Source organism: Pyxicephalus adspersus, chromosome 8 (assembly GCF_032062135.1).
Source record: "Pyxicephalus adspersus chromosome 8, UCB_Pads_2.0, whole genome shotgun sequence".
NCBI lineage: Eukaryota > Metazoa > Chordata > Amphibia > Anura > Pyxicephalidae > Pyxicephalus > Pyxicephalus adspersus.
The window spans coordinates 6,839,885-6,855,414 of NC_092865.1; the positions used below are offsets into that span (position 1 = coordinate 6,839,885).

Below are 15,530 nucleotides of genomic sequence, written 5' to 3' on the forward strand. Positions count from 1 at the left end.
TTGATAACTCTGGAAGAGGAAAGTTTGGAGAGAATTCCTCTGACTCTCAGATTTGACCATTTCATGAAATAGAAACTAATATATTATACTTTAAAGAGGACCTGTTCTGTAGAAGTTGTACCCAAAAAGACAGGCGGAGGAATAGTCGCTAGTATTGCCTGTGGGCTCCCTGCAGCTGATCTTTTTCCAGTCGCTGACTTTACCAAACCATGTTCTGCACTGTGTTTGTGTGGCCGTCTTGGTGCAGAGTTTTGGTTCCTTATGTCAGAGTTACCCCCCTAATAATATGATTAATCTAAATATTACGCAGGTTGAAAAAAGTCCATCAAGTTCGACCACTAAATTGGCATGAATCAAAAAGGCAAAAGGAAAATTACAGAAAAAAAAGAAGAAGCAGGGAGATCCTTGCATTGTGGGTCCCCAGGTACAGCTTCTTCTTCTGCATGGAGAATAGCTGCACAATAGTGACATCCCCAAGTCTCACCCCAATATCCTGAGATCAGCAGTCTGTGGCAACATTTCCTTGTACAGCAATGTGTAATATGTTGGCGCTACATAATTACTGATTATTAATAATAATAATAATAATAATAATAATAATAATGATTATGATGATGATGTGACACTGCTTATATTCAGCTATGAGGCTCAATGCACTGTTGTTTTTTTTAGGAATAATTTGGTATAAAATGTAGGGGGCACAATTAATATTGCTAGCTGTTCCCTAACGTATAACAGAATCCTTATTTTTGAGTTCGGGTCCACAGATAAGAAACATCATAATGGTAACGTTAACCAAGTCTTGGTTCTTGTAACACGACTGATCCTTGTCCGCTCTGTCCCGTGAACACCTCCTGGGACCCAGTAAAAACACATATTTCTCCTATGATTAATGCATGAATATAAATTAAACTAAATATCCCAGCCACTAAAAACACATGATGTCATGATGGTACATTCCATAAAATATTAAAATCTAGATTAAATATATAAAATAAACTTTACTCTCCTTTTTACACCCTGTCCTCGGCTCCGTCTTGGCAACAGGCTGCAAACAAAAAGCACTAAATCCACCCGGCCCTTTGGATGTGCAACTCCATAAAAGTTTAAAAAGTGGACGTGTTTATTGCGTGTTGTGTAGAGCTGCGAGTCCAACTATTTCAATGAAGTTATATGAGTAAAAAAAACAGAAAGAAAGTTGGATCCTTTGTAGAGAAGGGGGCACTTTAAAAGTGGAGTGTGAAAACCCTAATCCAGGGTTTTATTGGATTTTTTTTTTCTTTCAAGAGTTGCAAAAGCTACAAAGATAGCCTTATATGAAACACCGACTGGGTGGAAGTTCTTCGGGAACTTGATGGATGCCAATAAGCTGTCGCTGTGTGGCGAGGAGAGTTTTGGAACAGGTCAGTTAAAAATTAACAATTCTTTTTACATAAAGTGAACCTGTCAGAAGAAGAAAATGGCTGCCATTGCTGATTTCTTTCTGAGCAGTATAGTATGGTGGCTCATTGGTTAGCACTCTGGCTGGGTCCCAGGTTTGAATCTCAGCCAGGGCACTATCTGCATGGAGTTTGCAGGTTCTCCCCGTGTTTGCCTGGGCTTCCTTCGGGTACTCGGGTTTCCTCCCACATCCCAAAAACATGCAGTTAGGTTAATTGGTTTCCCCCCAAATTGACCTTAGACTGTATAGTGACATATGACTATGGGGGGGACATTAGATTGTGAGCTCCTTTGAGGGACAGCTAGTGACACGACTATGGACTTTGTACAGCACTGCGTAATATGTTGCCGCTTTATAAATACTGTGTAATAATAATAATAATATTCTTGGCTTGGACCTTTTTTAATCTAGCCTGTGTACACGCCTAGCCGCGAGTCCACTCTCTCTCAGATCACATCTCCACCAATGAGCAGCAGGCATTCTGTTCATGTGATCACCATGTCTCCTTTGATATTTGCAATTTTTTATTTATTTTATTGAGTTGCACCCTGCAGAACAATCGGTGCAATATTTGCCCTCTTCATGCTTCAGTGCTCCCTTTGTTTTCCTCTGCTAGAAAAGTAAGCTCGGACTGACCGATGGCCTTTGCTATACTTAGTGTGCGTCCAAGCATGGCAGTATTGCTGGACTTGCTAATATGAAAGCCCTGCAAGATTTAATTTATATTATGTAATACATAAAAAAATATTTATATATTATTGTTAGACCTTAATTCTGTGCATGACAGAGAATACCTTTATTTTCCATTATAAAATTGGCAGACTTGCCAGTCAGCCATTGTGATAAAGCATATATAGTTTCACCATTCCATATAACTTCAGCATGACATTGTGTTGCACTTCAGCTTGACACCTAAGCCCTGCCATGTCATTGGACCCTGCCCATTACTGTACCCTTGTCCAATTAGGACTCCCTTAATATTCAGTAGGCCACCCTGATTGGATAGGTGGCCACCTCGTAGGGAGGGCTTAAAATCAGGGGCAGGGCTTATGGGCAACTCCAGAAAATTGAGTGTTTACTAGCAAACTGTAAGCAGCAGATGGCACTGACTATTGTTGGGCACAGGAGGTAACATTTGGGTTCCTTGTGACTGAAGAGTGCTTGGATATTCTGCATAGATGAGATTAATTTTAAGCACAATGCCACGGTTTTCTGGACAGCGTTGGCTTTTAACTGACTAATTTTGCTTTTTTGAAGCTTTTACAAGTTTGAATATATTCTTGCAATGTTAAAAGGGCTGCAGAAGAAGATGATCCATATTGGACAAAAACTGCACTGACGTCAGGATTTACATCCACAAACAGTGACCTTACTTGTATGATGCTCGAAAAAAATGGCTCAGTTCTTATGGGGGTGAAAAGCAGATGAAAGCATTGCAAAGGACAGTACTATGATTCCATACACATGCATGGAACTAATATAAAAATATTTGCTCCTTTAATTAATTCCAAAGATGTTACCAACGGACCCACAATAGAGCACGCAACACCCTCCAGTAATCAAACGGCGTGTTCCTTATTCCTCGGGTAGCTATGCGTCTGAACAGAACCGCAGACTTTTATGGGGCCAAACCCTGCACTAATTAGCTGTGTAATCTGCCAGGACATATATTCATGTAAAATTGCATAAACATTGGAGCGCAGATTGAAGAAACGTAAAATTATATTTATAACAAAGTTATAGCAGAACGCTCATACTTTAGGTTTGGCACCGAATCAGAGAAAACATTTTTTTTTTTACAATGCTCTGTCAGAAAATTGGCACATACTTTTTTTTTTATTTCTTTAATTGTACCATAGAAGTCTTTCTGGGGGAAATCTAGCGACTTGCAGAGTGACTAACCGCACTCTCTTCCCGTTCTGCAGAGATCATTATTTTAGATGCGTTTTTCACATAAAAAGTTTTGTTTGGCCGCTGAATTTCAGATGTTTTTTTTTTTTTATTCTTACTCTATTTGACCGACGTACAAATTAAATTTAGATTTTTATATGGAAATAGATGGAAGCCAAAAATTGCATCTGACTGGCAACACGCTTTCAGTTTATAAAGGAGCAATGAAATTATTAGTGGAAGTTATGCAGAAAAGTCGCCTCCGCTGTAATGTTCATGAAACGATGGTCTGCAGCAAAATGGTAGCCAATGATGAAAAATCATTTTTTTATTTTTTTTTAAAGTGGTTGGGGATGTGGAGCTTCAAAATATTAAAATTATTATTGCAATTTTCATATTAAACTGGAGCCATCCCTGGAGGTCAAGCAGGTCTGAATCTCTTGCCCCTCTCTTCCACCTCTAACTTGTTTCTTATATCTCACTTCTGCCTCTCTTCTGCCTCCAGCCCTTCTCTACCACCTCTTGCTTCTTTCCTTCCCCTTCCTTATGTCTTTTGCCCCTCTTAAACACCTCTCTTCTGTCTCTTGCTCCTTTCTTACCCCTCTCTTATGCTATCCTCCTTCTCATATGGCATCTTCTGCCTCGCACTTCTCTCTTTTAGCTCTCGCCCCTCTCTTCTATTCCTTTTCTGCCTCTTGCTGCTTTCTTATGGCTCTCTTCCTACTCTCACTTCTTTCTTACGCCTCCCCTATGCATTCCTCCCTTCTCTTACCCCTCTACCTCCCTTCTCTTACCCCTCTACCTCCCTTCTCTTACCCCTCTACCTCCCTTCTCTTACCCTTCTACCTCCCTTCTCTTACCCTTCTACCTCCCTCCTCTTACCCCTCTCCTTTCTCTTACCCCTCTACCTCCCTCCTCTTACCCCTCTACCTCCCTCCTCTTACCCCTCTACCTCCCTCCTCTTACCCCTCTACCTCCCTCCCCTTACCCCTCTCCCTCCCTCCCCTTACCTCTCTCCCTCCCTCCCTCTTTCCCCTTACCCCTCTCCCTCCCTTCACCTACTCTCTCCCTCCTCTTACCACTCTCTCTCTCCCTTCACCTACCCCTCCCGCCCTCCTCTTACCCCTCTCCCGCCCTCCTCTTACCCCTCTCCCCTCTTACCCCTCTCCCTCCCTTCTCCTACCCCTCTCCCTCCCCTCTCTTACCCCTCTCCCTCCCCTCTCTTACCCCTCTCCCTCTCTTCACAACTACAGTGATGAATTTTCCCCAACTGTAATGTAAAATGCTCTTCTTGTAATAAATGCCTTTTTGATGAAAAGGTTTATCTTCAAATAATACTCGATATAAAATATGCTTTTATGATTAAGATAATTATTAATTTATAATTATGTTCCAAAGTAAAAATTAAGATTAAGTTTTTGTCTCCTTTCTGTCAAAAACTAACATGGTTCAACATTTTTTTTTTTGCATAGGGTCGGATCACATCAGGGAAAAAGATGGTCTCTGGGCCGTCCTCGCCTGGTTATCGATCATTGCTACCCGCAAACAGAGCGTAGAAGACATCCTGAAAGACCATTGGCAGAAATTTGGGCGAAACTTCTTCACCAGGTAAAGTTCTCGATGATATCCTTTGCTAAGATAAATTTTCATTTAGTATTTTACGGATTTACATTCTAGTTAGTCATACGGTTAGTCTTTGTTGTAGGCTGAGGTTTTAAATCTCCCCCCAGCTGAATGAACCCGTTTTGTCCAACCTAGAAATGCCCTTACCATCAGAGCCTCTTCCATTCTACAGGTACGACTACGAGGAGGTGGAATCTGAAGGCGCCAATAAAATGATGAAGGACCTGGAGGCAGTCATGTTCGATCGCTCCTTCGTTGGACAGAAGTTAGCGGTCGGCGATAAAGTTTACACTGTAGAAAAAGCTGATAACTTTGAATACAGCGACCCTGTTGACGGAAGCATTTCAAGAAACCAGGTGACACCTCCATTGCATCTTTGATCAGTTTTAGTCTTTTATCTCCATCTGCACCTGTCCCTTTTCCTTTTTACCTCCTAGTCTTCCAAAGGTCCTTCCTTTCAATTTTATTCTTTGCTCTAACATTTTTTTTTCTCTTGTCAGGGATTGAGGCTCATTTTCACCGATGGCTCTCGTATCATCTTCCGACTTAGCGGTACCGGCAGTGCCGGAGCAACTATCAGGTTATATATAGACAGCTACGAAAAGGATGCGCCCAAAATATATGAAGATCCTCAGGTAAATGCAATATTGTCACAACGTTCTTTACCGAATGCACTGTCCATTCCTTTTCCAAGCATGTTGTTGAATCCAGTTATCAGCAATAGTAGACTAAATGATAAAAAATAAATAAAAAATTGTCAACAAGCCCCAACCCAATCAATACATTTACTGCTATAAGTAAAATATCTTCTGTCCCAAATTTAGAGCTGCTCTGGTTAATCAATCAAATCAGTCCTTACAGTTCTTATCTTGGAATAGATATTACATCGTCCCTAAATTGAGAAGAGAGGGGTAGGCATCCTGTATTTTATTAACCCTCCAGCTGTAATCCTGAGTGTGACTCGGGGTGGATTTTGCGTGCAAAAAGCGGTAAATCTGAGTCACACTCGGGGTTGCTAAAACGATTAACAAAACTCCTTTTACCTTGTTCCATTGTCTTTCCCTTGTGTCCTGCTGGTCCCCGCAGGTCTTCGGGACACGTCTTCCCCCTCCAATCTCCAGCCGGCGAATGCAGAGATAATCTCCAGGGTGGCGTCAGTGTGGGCGGGAGGAGCGGCGGGAAATTCAAATAATTTTGTATTGGAATCAATACAAAATAGCTGTATTGAGTCCAATACAAAGAAATCTTCATATAATATATATAAATTTAATAAATATTGGACATATTTCGGTGAGTTTTGCCTAAGAATTATAGCCTACAGCGCTTTTTGCATGGAAATACGGAGAGAATTAGAATGCTGGGGGGGTAAAGGGACAACTAGCCAGGATGGACACCATTCTCAGCCTACTATCGGAGCTGGGTGCATTTGTGGCATACCAACCATTGCCAGGATGTAATGCATGTATATTTTTTTTTTTAAGATTTCCTGACAAACACTTATAACTGTGATTACCAGGTATGCCCTATAATACCAGATTGTAATTTCGTGGATACACCTTTTAAATTTTGTTTCTTCCCCATGGCCATTGTTCTGTTTGTACTATCATGGAGACCTGGCTTACAGCCAATGCCAGACCAGTTTCTCAGGAGCAGTAGCTCTAGTTTAACGCAGACCTATCACCAAATGTTTACTTTACATAAAAGGGTAGACACCCCTCTTATTTAGGGTAAAAAAAAAAATAGGGCAAAGACCAACTTCTGTCTTTATTGCCACGGCGGTAAAGACAGAATAGGAGCGCAGAGCCTCCTGGGATTAATAAATCACATATCTCAGAAGGTCTATGGCTGTTCCTTCTGCACATGTCCAATCTCAGGCTTGCACAGAATTTCCTTTTTCATTCAATGGGGATAAAAAATGCCAATTTCACCCATGCACAAACATGGCGGGACGAACATGGCGGGACCGTGCTTCTGTGCTGAGACCGAGGTGGATAAAGCATAAGACCAAACGTGGAATTTTAGGAAGTTTAGTTCGTCTTAGTTCGTCTTTAAATGATCCCTGCAAATTGTGTTCACAAGCATCAAATTTATTGTAACAATATTTCTAGCTATTGTAAGGGCAGATTTCCACATAATGTTAATTAAAACAGCTTCCCATGAGCAACGGAAGAGTAACCCTAGAGGCATTCTGTACATCCGGTATGGAATCCCCACATAAATGTCATTTCCTACATGTGTGAGTGGCTCACTGATTTTCCCTAAGACACACAGCATATTGTAGGCATTCTCTGCAAAAAGAAATATTTTTTTGCCAAAATAAAGCTTTGCCTGCCCCCCAAAAACCAATATATGCATTACATCTGTGTCATCATTAGCAGTATTGATAAATAATCAAAATTGCAAAATTCCCCTGGTCTATACGAGGTACACACGTGCGAGAGGCTATACTGGGTAATTCCACTCTGAAAGAAGATTGCCAACAAAAACGTTCATTTAAGTCTCACCAATTTTGTAGCATTCAGCGTTTAATTTCTTTACAATATGATGGCTATTTAAATCACATTTACCGCCTACTGTGATGGCTTGAGTATAACTGATCTCTTCCAAACCCACAACGCATTCATTTCTCCCTTTCTGCTGAATCCTGCAGGGCGGCTCATCGCAGGTCTTGGAATGAAATCCTAACGAGCTCCTAATTCCTAATTTCTTCCGTCTGTTGCCAGTTTATTGTCTCCTGTGTGTTGCTCACACTAAATTCCTTCTAGCTGGTATTCCAGGTTCGCATTTCTTTGTCTACAAGTGGCTCTGATGCAAACAAGAACTTGAAATGCGGGACCTTGGAGACTTATTTTTTTTTTTTTGCAACATCAGCAAATGGAGAAATCCATCCGTATATTAAATACTATAAACTTGTTGAAAAAGCTCCGAAAAGGTTGGTCCTGCGTTGGCCTGCGCGGGGGGCTGGCTAAACATTCTGCAGGTGCAGGAAGCAGCCGCCCGTTTTGTAATACTGCCCGTTATTGTCGCCGCTGTGTACACAGCTGCAAGCGCCTTTGCCCCAAGTCCCAGTCGTTTTCCACATCCTGTCCTAAAATGTTATTAGACTTGGATAGGAATATTTGTGCAGCTCTGACATCTTTTTAGTCATTAATTTCAGCAGATTTTTGAGTGAGCAAGAAAATATTTCACGTATTCAGGTGTTTTGTAAGATGCGATGTATATGTGTATTTAAAGCGTTGTTCGTTTTTTAAATTGTCCCCCACTTTCCCATTGCCCCTGAAGTGTGGAGGTAAAATACCCCTCAATATAAGCACAGATCTATTGAGTTCACCTAAAAGACAAAAATAATTGATAAAAATCCTAAGAAACTTAAATATTCATTTGATCCATAGGTGAAAAAACCTTTCCTGATCCACAAAACTAGCATAGAATAGTCAGTTAGGAAGTAGAAGCCCTAAATGTGCAGTATTTAAACTACAACACCCTGCCGAACTGTCCATTACGGTCCTGGACAAGATGGAGGGCCCTGGGCAATTGTCCTTATCCCCCCCCTCCCCCCCTTCCTTTTCAAAGAGCAAATAACAGCATAGAGGAGAACTAAATCCCAAGAAAATAAAATGTCAAGCAGGCTGGTCCTTTATTGTAGAAGGGATAGGTGATATCCTGATTGCAATTTTTTTTTGCACTCCCCTGTCCTTGCTTTTGTTGTAGTGCTGCCATCCTCCTCTGGTCTTCTCCCGGTTTCCAGATCCATGACCACTGGGACTGGGATTCCCGGCAGCCCCAGGACCGGGGATTCCCGGCAGCCCCTGGACCGGGATGCCAGGACTAAATTATCTTTGATGCACATTCCCAGGAGTTACTTTATCCTAGATAGCCAAGGATCTCTTGTCCCTTCTGCAATAAAAATCCTTGCCTGCAATTTTTAAAATGTGGAACTTTAGTTCTGCTTTAAAACAACCCTGTGTTCAACTTGCTAGCAAAAAACAAGCCATCTTCAAAACTCCCAGCCTGCCATTATAAATGTAAACAACCAGCAGGTGTTTCCATGCTGATAGTAAAAAAAAAAATACAACTTAAGAGGATTTTTGAGAATGAATTACATCACAATACAAGCAGCTACAGAGGTGCTTGTTTTAATTCTGCTTTTACAGTGCGTTACCTAACAATCTGGGCTCCAATGCACATTATGGTGAACAGGTTTACACCAAGAATGAGGTTTTTTTATTGGAGGCTGAATTTATTCTACCTTATTATGGGGCTGCCCCCTCTCCTCCCCTGTATGGCTATAACAGCCTCCACTCTTCATGGGAGACTTTCCACCAGACTTCTGGAAATTTCATACTATTCAGCCAAAAGGACATTTGTGAGTTCAGGTGCTGATGTTGGATCAGAAGACTCAATCGGCATTCTAATTCATCCCAAAGGGTTGAGGTCCGGCCTGTGTGCAGGACACTGAAATTCCATCACCAAACTCGTCACACCATGTCTTTATGAACTTATATTGGAACAGAAAAGGACCTGCACCAACCCGTTGCCAATGGTCGGAGAAGCACCCATTGTCTAATATGTCTGTACATGCCGTAGTATTAATTTACCCCTCACTAGAAACACCTAAACAATCATTTGGAAGAAGGGGGATCATTAGACTTATATTAGGGTGTGATTTGTATTTGCAATCTGTTAACTATTTTGACTTCTTGGCTAAAAGAAAATCATTTATCAGTTTTACATTTGTGCAAGAAATTCAAAATCTTTTCACTTTCGTGCAATGTGAATTGGTGTCCCTGTAACAACCATTGAGTCTTGTTCTCTTTTCCCCATACAGGTAATGCTAGCCCCTCTGGTTACAATAGCACTGAAACTGTCCAAGCTGCAGGAGAGGACGGGCCGCACAGCCCCAACGGTCATTACATAAGCGGAGAAGGCTTCATCGCGGCTGAAAAATGAATTTTTGTTCACCTAGTCTGCCCCTTCCCCTTTCTGTCCTGTCTGTCAATGTTGTGCGTCATTCACCAATGTATGTGAACTGGGGATGGAAGCTGAAGAAAGTAAATTTATTTGGAAACCAGATTGAGTATTTTTATTTACCAACGTACGTGTGTTTTATTTTTACTTGCTCATCCATATTCATTATAAGGTTAGAGAGTGATGCTTTAGAGTAGCCTTTATCAACCTTTGTGACATGGGGGCCCTAAAAAATTGTTCAGGGAACCCCTTCCATATTTATATATCCACAACTCACGGTATATTAGTGTGCGGGTCAGTGGGAAGAATTCCTTTTACATTGCTGGCCTTTGGGAAGCATGTTACCCAAAAAGATGATTGGTGTTGGTGGTAACTGACCTGAGTGGCACAAAGTGCTCAAGGAACCCCTAGTAATCTCTGGAGGAACCCTGTTTGGGAAACTCTACATTAGAGAATATGACAGTGGGCAATATGTGCAGGAGAGGGGTGATGGGAGCATTACCAGGGGCAGAATGTATAGGAGGAGTTCAGGAAATATGACAGACTGTATGTGCAGAAAATCAAAAGTTTGAAGGGTATGACGGTATGTACAGGACATAGGTTTGGAGGGTATGGCCATGAATACTATGCACAGAAGAGTATATTAGATTGTATGACAGAGAGCAATATAGGAGATATGATAGCAGGCAGCGGAGGAATGCAGGGAGTATTACAGAGCAAATAAGGTGCAGGAGACACATGCTTAAAGTATTTGAAGTTTTTCTGGGACAGTGAAGGTTCCAGGGTTTGTGTCCGTAGCATTGCTTGCTGTAGGATGGTGGGGAGGATACTGTGAATGAAACAGGAGGCATGCATGCTTGGAATTATGGACAATGGAGGGTAAAAAAAAGAGTTATGGTGTCCTGGAGTGCAGCAATAGTTGGTGTAGTGCTTGAGATTCTTTTAACTCTAAAAGTGGGTAGTGGGGCTGAGCATTGATAGAGACATGACCTATTAGCATTGTGCAATGCATGGATGTGATGGATTATTGTGCATGCACTGGAGGTAATGCACATGGGCTGAAGCCTGGCTGTTAAGGAATAAATGGGCTGGGTACTGTGAGCTGCAAGAATATTACACATAAATAGAAGAAAGCCTACTATGGGGTTACAGCTTATACATTGGGTTACCCAACAGGGGCTCTTACAGGTTACCAAACATGCCTGGGAGCTGAGCATTGTGGAGGACCGAGCGTTGAGGCGTTATCACATATCTGTAGAAAAATGGCCACTGACAGGGTAAAGCCATTGACCAGGGGCTTGGACTTAATAGATTACTGCTTCTATCCTGGGGACTGATCATTGACAGGTAAATGCTTAGACTGAATATTGCTCATTAATGGGTTGATGCACACGGACCAGAATTAATAATGAGAAACTAATGTCTGAAGGATAGCAAAGGAGAAGCTAAGTGCAATGATTCTTTATTGTGTAATAGGCAGGCAGGTGACACAGGAGGCGATACGGCTGCATAGTGAAGCTGTTGCATGGTGGTATCCCACTAAAGAGTGGCACCGCCCCTATTCACCTGAGTAGGACTGATAAAGCACGTCATGCCAATTTATTTCATTAGTGAATTCAGCTGTTTCTCTGCACAGTTCCAATTTATTAGCTGCACCATTAAAATCTGCTTTAAATTTCCATTACAAAGCAACCTACAGATACAATGTGCTGATCTCACACTAGAGGGCGCCACATTCAAAGCTTCCAATAAATCCCTTTTATATACCAGCATGCAGAAAATCTTTAATTGCATTGGCCCCCAATTATTTATTAAGAGGATACAATTTTGTGAATCATCTCTCTTCAGGCTTTGTATCATTTTTAGATTCTCTTACAGGAGCACAAAACTGCCCAATTTTTTAGCCGGTAGACACCAGAAAGAAAAAAGCTTTGGCCGTGCTCCAGAGAGTAATGAAAGGTCTTGGAGCAAACCTAATCCCTGACTCATGACATCATAGACAGATCTAACAGTGCCGTACTGTAGGAGCGCAGACCCCAGTCATTTAAAATGTCATGTTCCAGAAAAAGAAAAAAAAATCTCCGTACAATTTCGGCCTCCACTGAAAAGTTATTAAACAAAGTTCTATTTAGCCATCAAGAGGCCACCTTGTGGAACGTGTGCCCTAATCTGCCCTCTCTGCTTCCACCGGCGCTGCTGGGACGCGGAGTCAAATATCAGCTTTTTCTCAGGGATTAAGAATTAGCTGCTGTGAAAGACTCCTATTAATAGAGACGCATTTTTGTTCTGATGCACAAAATAAAAAAAAACTCATCTGATTAGCACCAAGAATATTGCGGTTAAATAAAGCGCTGATGAAATTGTGAAAATGACCAATTTGTTAAAGCAAAACTGCAAACCTCATCCCTGACACCACTGCAATCTATGTTGTTATGTCAGTGCCACACCATCCAATTTTATTATTATTATTAATAATAAACAGGATTTATATAGCGCCAACATATTACGCAGCGCTGTACATTAAATAGGGGTTGCAAATGACAGACTAATACAGAGAGTGATATAGGAGGAGAGGACCCTGCCCCGAAGAGCTTACAATCTAGTAAGTGGGGGAATTTACACACAATAGGATGGGAGATATGTAGTGGTGGGAAGTAGAGGTGGTTTCAAAAAACAGAAGAAGACGGGTAGGCAAGTTTGAAAAAATGGGTTTTGAGCGCTCTTAAATGAGCAGAAAGTAGGAGCAAGCCGAATAGGACGAGGAAGACCATTCCAGAGAGTTGGAGCAGCTCTAGAGAAGTCTTGTAACCGTGCGTGTGATGAGGTTATGAGTGAGGAAGTCATTAGTAGGTCATTGGAGGAGCGGAGAGAGCGGCAGGGGGAGTATTTTTTTACCAAGTCAGAAATGTAAGTGGGACAATACCTGTGGAGGGATTTGAAGGCAAAGCACAGGAGCTTAAATTTGATTCTAAGGTGAAATGGAAGCCAATGGAGAGAACTACAAAGAGATGCAGCGGAAGAGGAGCGGAGGGAAGGATGGATGAGTCTGGCAGCAGCACAGAAATTTACATTCAATGGTTCATTTGATTGTTGCACAGGTAGTCCCCAAGTTAAGGACATCCGACATTAGGACGACTCCTAGATATGAACGGGGCTTCCCTGCTCGCTCGTGTGCAGGACGGAGGCTTGATGGGGGAAGGGGAGTCGGTTTGCATGACTTGCAGAAGAAATCTTTTGCTAAACACAGCTCAGCTCTTCTGTAGCCTCTTGTAACTCTTTAATGACAAAGACAAACTCCGCAGTTGTTTCTTTTTGCATATCAAAGCACAGCTTGCTCTAGAAAATAATGAATGTCTAGGCTCCATAAAGATTTTTTTTTGCTTTGTTTGTGATTAACTCACAGTAAGAATTTTATACATTAACTGACACCACGCTGCCTAATAATATGTTGAGACAAACATCTGTCCTAATTGCATTTATTAAAATAATGTACCTGTTCCAACTTACATACAAACTCAACTTAAGAACAAACCTACAGTCCCTATCTCGTATGTAACCCGGAGACTGCCTGTACATTGGTGTCAAAACCAAGATAAAAATGTGCAGTGGGCTGTTTACAGAAATCTTTGGAAATAGTAAATCATTGAAGCGCCATCTAGTCCATGTCTGAAATGATCTCTCTATTAGATGTAATTGTCAATAAATGAAAGCTGACGTGTTTCAGAGCTGGAAAAGTCTCCCTTCATCAGGGCTGAGTAGTAATAATGACGGGAAGTCAGAGCTTCAACACTTATACCAGTTGGAGAACCATCATTTGCAAGGGAAGTCGGTGGTAACAGCCTCCCTACTGGTCACACTAGTGCATTGCAGTAATACATGCGTGTTTATTGTTCAGAATTCCTCCATTTATGGCCATTGTATTAAGCAGGTCAGTTATTTTAATATATCTGGCAACAAGCATAAAACTTAACATGCACAAATATTATTAAATATAATGCAGATTGTACACAGCGATGCTTTGCACTTCTAGGTTCGAGTGGTATTCAAAAGCGGCGTACTGCCCTTTGTTTCATTTGTTCCTGTAATACATCAAATATATGCAAATTTGTAATCTGCAATGCAATATTGTGCTGATTTCCATTGGTCTGAAGCCTATATGGAACTTTAAGTTGTAACACCGTGCTATAATATGTTTATGTATGTGAGAAGGATTGGAAAGACACCATCATTTCCCTATTTAGGATTAGATCCTACTGATACCCCTACTCCCATTCCACTACCCCAATTCCCATTCAACCATCCTGACCCACTAATACTTATCCAACAATCCCCTTTGGATAGTTCAGTCGGTGCTTCTGGGTATGGTGGGCGTTTGTCCTCCTCTAATGTGGCAATGCATGGGTCTACCAGCTATTTGCCAAGTCCGAGCACCGTCACATGACAGAGAGGGGCAATGCAATGCCCCCTTTTGTTCCCAACAGAGACTGGAGAGGGCATTGCTGGCATATCGGTGATTTGGCGGCTTGTTTGCATGCAAACATTGGCCAAGGTGATGTCACTTTAAGGAACCTAAAGGGGGTGTTTTCAAGAATGTTTCTTATACAAAAGTAAAAGAGGTTCCCAGACTGGTTGGCCCGGGGCTTCACTGCAATGCCCAGATAAAAACAGGCCATGTTTCAGGACCCATAGGACCCTTTCATTATAAACTTAACCTCCCTCCCCTTTTGGGGTATTCTTATTGTCCCAAAAAAAAGAGGTTCCGGCCTTACCGTGCAATGGCAGTAAAACTGCGGCTATCCCTGGAATCCCAGTGGGGTCTCCATCCAGCCGTCCAATAGAGTGCCTGGATACATCCTGACGTCTTCTTTACAACCTTTGAATCTAATTGGATACCTGGTGGGTGGTCTCCTGGAACACAGGCTAGTTCCCCAGCAAGTAGGCGCCATCTTGGATACAGAAGAAGACTGCGGAAGCCTCCTGGAGGCCTACTTGCTGGGGAACAAGCCTGTGTTCCAGAAGACTCTTCATTGGCTGGGCAGACGCGCATGCGCAGTAGCACCCACCAGTTATCCAATTACATTCAAAGGTTGTAAAATGAGTCTTCTTAAAGCGGCAACACCATTTTTCTGAACTTTATTGGAGTTGCCCCTGAAGAAGAGGTGATTGTAAATCATCCAATGGGAACACCTGTCCCAGAATGCTCTCTAAGAATAGAATTCTCCTTACTTTGGGAGATTTCCTCTAATTTTATGTTACAAAAAATGAACATTTCCCCCTATTGGCACACGCAGAGCAAAAAATACCCAATCCTTGTGTATTAAACCCAAAAGACAATGTTGGTGAAACTCGCACTTCAATAATTTAGTTTCCACATCTTCAGGGTGCCGTCGTTGCATCATGTGCGGTTTCGTTTTGCCTTACTTTCACTATTACTGGCAAACCGATACATGAACGAGAATTTCGCCCCCACCCACCTAATGCCGGAACATTTTGGAAACCTCATTACTGGAAATCACAAATGCTTCTCGTTATCATCATATAACTCTTATTTTATCTCAGCAGCTCAGAGTTCTAAAAATCTGACCCAACACAAATTTTATAGCCTTGT

The 15,530-nt window shown here is 41.8% G+C and overlaps 1 protein-coding gene across 2 annotated transcripts in view; it reads left to right on the forward strand.

The window, feature by feature from the left end:
• Window positions 1-10,025, forward strand: part of PGM1 (phosphoglucomutase 1) — a 33,811-nt gene extending 23,786 nt beyond the window's left edge. For both annotated transcript variants that reach the window (XM_072419396.1, XM_072419395.1), the window contains exons 7-11: window positions 1,288-1,403; window positions 4,804-4,939; window positions 5,127-5,310; window positions 5,455-5,589; window positions 9,783-10,025. In XM_072419396.1, coding sequence (XP_072275497.1) covers window positions 1,288-1,403; window positions 4,804-4,939; window positions 5,127-5,310; window positions 5,455-5,589; window positions 9,783-9,872 — 661 coding nt within the window. In that variant the 3' untranslated portion in view covers window positions 9,873-10,025. The remainder of the gene's footprint in view (window positions 1-1,287; window positions 1,404-4,803; window positions 4,940-5,126; window positions 5,311-5,454; window positions 5,590-9,782) is intronic.
• The last annotated feature ends 5,505 nt before the right edge of the window (window positions 10,026-15,530 follow it).